The sequence below is a fragment of the Carlito syrichta genome, unplaced genomic scaffold, assembly GCF_000164805.1.
Source record: "Carlito syrichta isolate Samal-C Ts95f unplaced genomic scaffold, Tarsius_syrichta-2.0.1 Scaffold301792, whole genome shotgun sequence".
Taxonomy (NCBI): domain Eukaryota; kingdom Metazoa; phylum Chordata; class Mammalia; order Primates; family Tarsiidae; genus Carlito; species Carlito syrichta.
This window is the reverse complement of record NW_007245888.1, coordinates 179,129-189,398: the sequence shown is the minus strand read 5'-3', so window position 1 is coordinate 189,398 and position 10,270 is coordinate 179,129. Positions and strand designations below refer to the sequence as shown.

At 40.5% G+C, this 10,270-nt stretch overlaps 1 protein-coding gene across 1 annotated transcript in view; it reads right to left on the bottom strand.

Moving 5' to 3' along the window:
* The window catches only part of LOC103257555 (protein furry homolog), a 252,276-nt gene that overhangs the window by 196,883 nt on the left and 45,123 nt on the right, over nucleotides 1–10,270 (bottom strand). Inside the window, exon 2 of the mRNA XM_021710998.1 lies at nucleotides 5,966–6,165. Coding sequence (XP_021566673.1) covers nucleotides 5,966–6,165 — 200 coding nt within the window. The remainder of the gene's footprint in view (nucleotides 1–5,965; nucleotides 6,166–10,270) is intronic.

Below are 10,270 nucleotides of genomic sequence, written 5' to 3'. Positions count from 1 at the left end.
CTCAGCCTTCCAAGTAGCCGGAATTACAGGCGCGTGCTACCATGCCCAGCTGATTTTTTTGATTTATTGTAGAGATGAGGTCTCACTGCCCAGGTAATCCACTCACCTCAGCCTCCCAAAGGCGCAGGATTACTGGCTGAGTCACCGAGCCCAGCTGAGGCAAAGGTTCTTAAGCCAAGAAAGTAACAGAATATTTGGACCCAAACAGTGCTAACTCCTGGGTAATAAAGAGGAGCAAAACCCAAATTATGCTAGAGAAACACTCCCACAATCCTGGATGCAAGGAAGACCCACAGAAAAATAAGCTCAATGAAAGAATTCACAATGAAATAAATTCACCATAGCCAAAAGTTAGCAAACACAACAAAAGATAGTCACCCAAATATTAACATAATAGAACAATATTCTAAAGAGAAACTTAAGTTCACTGGTGACATAAAAAAAAATTGTAACCTGATGAAAGAAACAAAATACAATGAAATTTTGTTTCAAAAAATCCTAAACAGCATTTCAAAGAGAACCAAACAGCACTTCTAAGAATGAAAATATAGTCATCAAAATTAAAATTCTCAATGGGTGGGTAAGACAACAGGCTATACATAGCCTAACAAAGCAATAATGAACTGGGAGACAGATCTGAAAAAAATTACTCAGAATGCAGTGGAAAAAGACAAAGAAGTAGAATAACAAAAGAAGGGTAAGAAGATATGCAATAAAGCATGAGAAGGTCCAATATACATCTGATGGGAGTGCCAGACAAAGAGGAGAGGGAAAATGAAAAAATGGCAATATGTATATAAATAATAGTAAACAATTTTCCAGAACTAATGAAAGATATAAACCCTCAATTCAAGAAGCACAGGAATCTCCAACAAGAAAATGAAAATAAATTCACATCCAAACACAGGGTAGTGAAATTGTAGAATGCCAAAGACAAAGAAAATAAAAACCCATAAAAGCAAACAGGGAAAAAAGTAAATAATCCACAAAGAAATAACAAATCCACCAAAGATTTTTCAACAGCAATGAAAAAGGCAGCGCAGTAAAATAAAGCTTCAAATGTCCAGAGGGAAAGTGAATGTCAACCTAGTGTTCTATCATATTGTTTTCTGTACCTTTTATGTTTTCCTTTTTGTTTTTTTTTTTGAGTTGGAGTCTCACTCTGTCGCCCAGACTGGAGCGCAGTGGACACCGCAGCCTTGACCTGCTGGGTTCCGGTGATCCTTCCGCCTCAGACTTCCGAGTAGCCAGAATTACAGGCATGCGCTATCACGCCCGGCTGATTTTTTGATTTATTGTAGAGATGAGGTCTTGCCTGTCCAGGCAGGTCTCGAACCCGTGGGCTCGGGCAATCCACTCACCTCAGCCTCCCAAAGGCACGGGATTACAGGTTGAGCCACCGAGCCCGGCTACCTTTTATGTTTTCAAATAAAAATATAAAAAAGACAGATGACCCTCATTTAGATTGTTTGGAACACTTTGCTTGGGAAAGGTGAAATAATGGTAACATTCGACAAGAACAAATGCTACCAAATGTCCCCAGAAAGCAACAAAAATAGAACAAAATTGACTTATTCATAAATATTCATGACTATGACCTGAACATCTTTGTGGTACAAAAAGCAATTCTGCCCTACAAGTAAAAGAAAGAAATCTAAAATTTGATTTTGGAAGAACATTTTGATTGCCTGTCCTTTTTTTTAGCTACTCAGATATTAGGAAGTCATAAGTAAAACCTTAGACTTTAAAGTTGTGCATAATTTATTGCACACAATCTCTAACTGGTGTGAAATTTTGAAAGAGTCATTTAAAAAAAATTCTTCTTTTCTTTTCTTTTTAGTTAGCGTGTAATAACTGTATATATTTATGGGATACAGAGTAATATTTCAATACATGTGTGCAACGTGTAAAGATCAAATTAGGTAATTAACATATCAACTACCTCAAACATGTATCATTTCTTTATGTTTTGAACATTCAAAATCCTTTCTTCTATCTATTTTATAATATTCGATAAATTATTGTTAATAATAGTCAGTCTACACTGGAACACTGGAACTTACTTCATCTTATCTAGTAATTTTGTATCTGTTAACCAACCACTCTCCATATTCCATACCCCCTACTTTTCCCAGTGTCTAATGTCCACAATCCTGAAAGATTCAATACTTTTTTCCGCTTTTAATTTTTCTTTTATTTTAAAGATGTGGGGTGCAATTCAGGGTTAGGCATACAAATGTTCATGATGAAGGTACCCTTGTTGATGAGGTGTGCCCCTCTGTCCCCAGGCAGATTCCCACTACTGTCAATCAAGATTCAGTCCTTTAAAAATAAAACTGAAAAACAAATTCCTGAGTAGCCCCTCAAGCAGTAAATCTATGCTTCCAACTTTTTGAAAATTGCCTTTGCCACTCCCATGCAAGTTTTAGTTAATTAAGAATAATAAGATACCATTTTGTGATTTGATACAAACACATAAATTCAGGGTTGTAAAAGATTCAGTGTCATTCTGAAAGAAGCTACTTCAGCAAGAGAAATAGTTGGGAACACTTATTAGGAGTCACCTTAAATGTACTCTACGTACATTTAGAAAAAAAAACCTGTTGCTATGGCTACAGGACAAAATGGCAAAAGCACATTTACACTTTTAGAAACAGGTGACAAGCTGCAGAACTTTCTGTCCCATAAGTAAGAAAAATAGAAGGGAGAAAATTATCAAGCATTCTTCAGCAGACAAGAAAAGTATATAACACAGAAGCTTATATCTCTGCCAAAAAATACAAGAGAAAAAGACTAAAAACAATACTAAAATTAATTGGATTTATCACCCTTCTTTGGCAGGGGTGGGGATCTTACTCTGTCACCTAGACTGGAGTGCAGTGGCATGATCACAGCTCACCACAGCCTCAGCCCTCCTGGGCATAGGCAATCCTTACACCTCAGTCTCCCAAGTAGCTGAGACTATAGGCACACACACCAAGTTGGCTAATTTCTTTTTTGTAGGGACGGGGTCTCACTATGTTGCCAAGGCTGGTCTTGAACACCTGGGCTCAAGGAGTCCTCCCACCTTGGCCTCCCAAAGTGCTGGGATTACAAGTGTGAGCCACCATGCCTAGGGGATTCATCTTTAGCTAAAAACATCAATGTACCTACTTGGCCATCAGAATTCCTTGCTCTAGGTGCACAAAGATTTGCTATTCATGGGGACTTATACTTTTTCAATTTTTCTTGTTCGGGGACATTTTAGTAGTATCATAAAAAGAAACAAAAATGTCTTCCTCTAGTTAAAAGCACATGCATGTTTTTCAGACGTAATGCTTATTTACTCCAAGAAGAAAAAACAAACTCCATGTAAACAAATTCCAAGTTGAGGAAAGATGAAAAAAGTTAAACCCAAACTGTTCTACTTCGTAAGATTATTAAAAAACAATAAATGATTATTTTGGAAACATGGATGTCTCAAAAGGTGTTAGGACCTAGCCTTCTCAGCATCTCTGTCAACTTCTGCACAGTTTCTCAGTTCCTCAGGAACATTCACTAGGATGTATCATTGCAGAGAGCCTGGGCCTACCATGTTAGCCCATGAAATGGTGAAATGGATCTTCATTGTGCCTCACCACTGGCTTCTTAAACTCGCCCACATCCTCCAGAGGGAAGGCAGCTTCTCTCTCTCCCGCAGGGAAATGGGTCCGAGCTGCCTCAGCACCTCCCAAGGAGCCAGAGGGTACCCAAGGATCAATACTGCTCTGGGCAATGGGACTCTGGATACTTGACTTGTTTGACTCAAGCTACAGAAGAGCCCTGTGATGGCTTAAGAAATTAGCAATGGTGTATGCAGCAGTATCTTTACATGAAGAGGACCATGCAAAGACTGGCAATAATTGAGGGGTTCAGAGGTGGGCTCTGAAGTCACCCGCTTGACTTTAAATCGACCCTGTGTGACCTTGGGCAGTTAACCTTCTCTGTGACAACTTTCCTCATCTGTACATGGGAGATAAATACTGCTTACTTAAGGTCACTGTGAAGATGAAAGGAGGCAGTATGTCAGGCACGGTGCCTGGCACATTTTAAGTACACCGCAAACATTAGCTGTGAGCACTAGTAAGAGTAATAGAAACATACAGACATGAGGGAACGGAAAAAGGGTACTATTATAAGGATACATTTAAATGATTTACACTATAAAAACAGGAAAGGTTTTCTATGATTACAGAAATTCAATAAATAAATAGAATGCATAAAGATACCCTCCACTAATACAATATAAGCATGAGGTACAAAATTTATAAATTTCATGTAAACACACTTAAGCATTCGTGAATTTTGATTCCCAAATCTTAAGTTAGGATTTTTATCGAGGTCACTTTTTTTTTTTTAGTAGGAGTCTCACACTGTTCCCCAGGCTGATGTGCAGTGGTACGCTCATGGACACTGCAGCCTTGACCTGCTGGGCTCAGGTGATCCTTCTGCCTCAGCCTTCCAAGTAGCTGAAACTACAGGCACGTGCCATCACGTCTGGATAATTTTTATTTATTTATTTATTGTAGAGATGAAGGTTCACCAAGTTGCCCAGGCTGGTCTTGAACCCGTGGGCTCAGGCAATCCTCTCTGCTCGGCCTCCCAAAGTGCTACGATTATAGGCGTGAGCCATCACGTCCAGCCTCGAGATCGCTTTTACCAGATGACAGGCATCATATGTTACATATTTTCAGAGATGTATTGTGGGCTCAATAATGCTGCACTGAATTTTAAGTCCCAAAGCAAACCTCTGATTATCTTATTGTCCCAGTAACCTCACAGGAGGTACAAAGCTGAGCTTCACAGAAACAGCTGCGTCACTCTGAATTCCCTTCCTTTTCTCTTATTGTGTGTGGCCCCACCAAGGTCAGAAAACAAGTAATCTGTAATCTGAATCTACCAATTGCACTTTCTTCCTTCCTGACTGTCCTTTCAAGATTCAGTGCTCTTTAGAGCCCTGCTAGGGCAATTAACATAAGGCAGATACAGGCCTGCCTTATTTTCTAGCAGAGGCCTCTGCAAAGAAAGACACCAACATCCAAGGGCATCTGCTGTCTAATGAAGGACCTAAAGTAAGTAAGTCAAGACTCTCCTGTCTTCCAATTTCAGAAACCGAAGTGGTGTTTCTGAACACCAAACAGCAAAACAGTCACCAAACAATTCACCAAAACAGTCCCTCTGACAATATGGTACCAAAACCTTATGTTCTCAAACTGGAAGTCCAGACAAACACTTAATGATTTTTTTTTTTTCCATTTACTTTAAAAGCACTTTGGGAGGCCAAGGTGGGAGGACTGCTTGAGCCCAGGGGTTCAAGACCAGCCTGGGAAATATAGTGAGACCTTGTTTATACAAAAAGAAAAAAAATTAGCTGGGTGTGGTGGCACATGCCTTTAGTCCTGGCTGCTCAGAAGACAGAGGCAGGAGGATTGTTTGAGCCCAGAAGTCCAAGGCTGCAGTGAGTACTCCAGTCTGGGTGACAGAGTGAAATCACGACTCAAAATAAATAAGACATCTCTCTCTCCTCTCTCTCTCTCTCTCTCTCTCTCTCTCTCTCTCTCCCTCCCTCCCTCCCTCCCTCTCTCTCTCTCTCATCTCTCTCTTTCACACACACACACACACACACACACACACACACACACACACACCCAGAGAATTGGAACGATTTTTCTATGATTGATACTTCTTTTTAAATTATGCTCATTAGTTCCAAATATTACGGACTTGTATTTACTGGAGATTGTTTTAAAAGTCCCTGGCACTCAAATATGTTTTCTTCCATCAGGAAACCTAACCACTATCTTTTAAAAATTACCTAAGATATTAAAAAAAAAAAAAGCCTTCACAAATTAGGGGGAAAGCAATCCATCCTTTGTTGGAGGGGCAGTCTTGTATGTTAGCGTCCAGACGAATTTAAACAGAGGGGGGTTTCATGGCAAGTACTCACCAGGGGTTCCGCCATAATGATGCGAATCTTGCGCTCAGCCTGAGTGGTGAAGTTGACAAACAAGCTCTTGAGGACATACTCTCCGGGTTTGCTGTCTGGGTCCACGTTGATGGGTAGCATGGTTGGGGGCCCTTTCTCCCTGTGCGTGCCAGAAGCAGGTGGGACCGGAGGCTTGATGTAGCCGTTGCCAACAGGAGAGGCTAGAAAACAGAATAAACATTCTTACTGGGGGAAAATCATGTCATAAATATTCAGATGGGCTTTGTTCAACCAGAACTATCAGGATATGAATCATATCAAGAATGTTGCACTTAATGTCATAACCTGGGCTTTTTCTTTAGCCAGAATGTAATTATTTTGATTATGTTATGTTTGTGTTATTCCATATTTGACTGTCTCAAATTTTTTTGGTCACCACATTGCCTTGGGTAAGTTATATTGCAAGTTCATAATACTGCCGATAAATCTTATAGTATTTAAGTTTTGGCTTCTGTTTTTGTGTGTTCTGGGAAAATGGTACTCCCGTTTAGAAAATGGGTAGAAAGAGTATATGGGGAAAAAGTGATTTCTTGTTTTGCTTTTTTTTTTTTTTTTTTTCTTTTTTTGAGTTGGAGCCTCACTCTATCATCCAGGCTGAAGTATAGTAGCTTGCTCACAGCCACCGCAGCCTCAACCTGCTGGGCTTAGGCGATCCTTCTGCCTCAGCCTTCCAAGTAGCTGGAACTACAGGCACGCACTACTATGTCTGGCTAATTTTTTGATGTATTGTAAAGATGAGGTCTCACCAAGTTACCCAGGCTGGACTCGAACCCCTGGGTTCTGGCAATCCTCTCACCTCCGCATCCCAAAGTGATGGGATTACAGGCGTGAGCCACGGAGCCCAACTGAAAAAAAGCGATTTCTTGTCCAGGTTTTCTTACAGGTCAGGAGCTCTCTGTCTTCTGTACTTTAATCTAATAATGGAAGACTCTGGGGTCATCCCTTACAGAAGAATCAATTTTCAGAGACCCAGCTGGCTCTTGCTCCAGAAAGAGTATCTCTCAAAAGAGACAAAGCTCGACAGTTTCCTGTTGATGTAGTCCAAGGTGTAGGTTTAACTTTTCACTCTCACCACCCTTTGGCTTACGTTGAGAATGCCCCTTCTCTTCCTTTATAAAATGTGTAGATTTCCTACTTGGATTAGATATTGAACAGAGGCAGCTATCAGGGCTCTCCTGGTCAGTGGCCTCTGCTCAAAATGCAATTGAATCAGACAGTTATTTTGGTTAGAAAGCTACTGACAAAAGTATAAGCTTTATGATAGATTTTAAAATTTTCTATAATACTTTGGCATGTTAAATTCCATCATACTTGTGAGATGGCCAATTATTTATATCTAATGAAAGAAATGTAAGAGCAAATAAGCTTAGGATAGAGGCATTAGGAATGCTGAGAACAGGAAGTATAGTGTTAAACGGAAGTAGTTAAACAGAATTTCTAGGTACAGGATACAGAGATTAAGGGACAGAACCAAGAAAAAAGTCGACTTCCAGTTTGGACACTAGTTTGGATATTAAGAGAGTGGTAGTGTCATTGATGATGAAAGTGGAATAAAGTGCCTCACAAAAGCTGAATACTCTTTTTTAAGTTAATGTTTATTACTATTGTTGTTTCTGTTTTTTTCATTTTTATTCTAGATTCAGGGGATACATGTGCATGTTTGTTACATGGACATATTGTGTAGTAGTAGGGATTGGGTCTTGGGTGGCCCATTCTCCAGAGAGTGAATTTTTTAATACTCTTCTTATAATTACAAATAAATGTAAGGTTTCTGTTGCCTTCTTTCTGCCCTAAACCAAATTCGGAGGAAGTCACCCAAAGGTTTTGTTTATTTTACTGAAGTACTAACATGTCCCTGATGTTATGTTGATGATTCTCCTTCATCTTTCCCACTCTCCCTCTCTAATTCATTTAACCTGACACACAGTTGACGGGTCCCTTACATCTGGAGGGTCTTTCCGGATCACAACTACCACTAAACCGTAAGAGCATAGCCTCTCAAGTTATATGAATAAAAGAAAATGTGCTGCATATTATCTTATTTCTTTTCCATTCTCATTAGTCACCTTCTAATCCAGGCCTTTGGAAATCGATGGCTATCATTATCTTATCAGCCTCTGCAGACTTTATTTCATCTGTTCTACCCACCAAACTCATCTTTCAGTTGCATGGCTTTAATCCTAACACCTGCTCAGCACTTTCAATACCTCTCAGTTACCGTCAGCAAGCCTCAACACATGGGCCTCGGTTTAGGAGCCTTCAGCAATTCCCCTCCACCCTACACCCAAGTCCTGTTGATGTCCTGACTGGCCAGTGGGCACACTGGACTCACTTAGTCTTCCTTCTTTCTCTTTCTGCGGCTGCTTTCCTTTCTTCTCTGACCATGTATCCCTCCCATGGCTCTTTCACAGCCACTGCTCATCTCATCCCCTAGCTCCACGAGGTCAATCCTCACTGATTAGTCTGCATGACATGAGTGAAACACTTAACCCAGTCTATTCGGTGTTTTTGCTTTGTCTTGTACAACCTACAACCTAAAAAAAACTCAACAGACAGCAGTCAAGAGAAGTAATTATCAGTTGGAGACAAGGTTTTGCCTAGGGTTGGCTTGTAATGAAACCATACCCTCTTCTAGCTATATCCCTAATAAGACTGCAGCCTCCTGGATGTCTTACAGAGTTCCTTGTACAGATAATACCCAACAAATCTCCTTCAATAGCTAACTAAAAATGGCATCTGACTTTATTTCTGTAGGCCTTAAGGTGAGTCATGTGGCAGGAGCTACATGAGTAGAACCAGTATATTGGAGTCTTTTAAGATTAGGACACGGGAGTTGCCATGGAAGGGTCATTAATTGAATGGTACTGTGGGCAGCACACTAAAATAAGTAGCGCACTATTTATTCTAAAGGGGCGTATTCAAAATCAAGTGATGACAATAAAGTCCTGGCCACTCCTCTGCTCCACCTCCTAGTCTCTCAGGGCAGGTGCCTTGTGGAAGTAGGACCCTTCCCCAACTCCAAATCAGAGAGGGCCATAATGTCTCCATAAAAGATCTTCCTAATGTATCAAGGGCATCATGCCACAGAAGTGGAGACTGAACTAAACCTAAAATGTCTGTTTGGAGTACGATTTTTTATTATCTTTGGTTTTCCACAGCATTTAATCCATTTTTAGAAGACAGCAATCATTGAGTTGATGTAATATATACAGTAATTGCAAGTCAAGATCCATAATTGCATGACCCTGAAGCCTAAAAGTCCTAGCTACAGTGAGAGAACTTTCATAAGAGTGACCTCTGATAGTCCTCCTGCAAAGCCGCATTTTGAACCAGATGGCTGGAATCCAGATTCCAGAATACCTCTCAGACAAATCTTCCATTTAAAAGGCTAAAATGCCTATCCACTGCTATTATAAGAAATATTCTTCACCTGTACTTCAAAGTCAGACATCTCTGTGAGTACAAAAGCCTGTGTGAACAGCCTATCCTAGCCAGATCGAGCCCCGTGCCAGAGCAGAAAAGGGTTCAAGGTGGCGTCATCCATCATTCTGAGTTTCAAACACAGATCAGCCTGGGCAGTTGGAGATACATGAAATTTAACAGGTTAAGTGACCCTGAACTAGGTCCACTCCCAAGTTTCAGTAACCCCTGTTCATCTCACCATAATGAATCCATAGCAAATCCTAGCCCTTTGTCAGGATAATTTTCAGAAGTAAACAGTATGACACAACATCTTTTAGTACCTCAGTGATTTGGTGACAATACAGTTGTGACCAGGAAATTCATGTTCCCTGGCAGTTAGACTAGAGTCACAAAGTCCACACTAGGCTAAACATCAGAATGTTGTCATTAGAAACAAAATCATAAGACCTTCTCTTTCAGCACTTGTTGCTCTTAATCTATTTGTAATTAAGATCATTTGTCTAGTTTCTAAGTTTACAATAGAGACAGAAAATCATAATGGAGGGGTGTGACACTTCTAATGGGTAGAAATGCTAGCAGCAAAAGAGGAAAAAAGATGGCAAAATGTAGAAAGCTGCCAGAACTTAAAAATGTAGGTACCTGCATCAGTCTCACAGGTCTGGGGGTTTTGATCACTGCATCTAGTATAATGTCACAGTTAGTTAACGTTCATGATGACGACCTTGACTCCCACAGAAACATAAAAATAAGGTGGACAGCTGGGCTCAGCCTGTAATCCCACGCCTTTGGGAGGCTGAGGTGGGTGGATTGCCTGAGCCTGCAGGTTCGAGACCCACCTGGGCA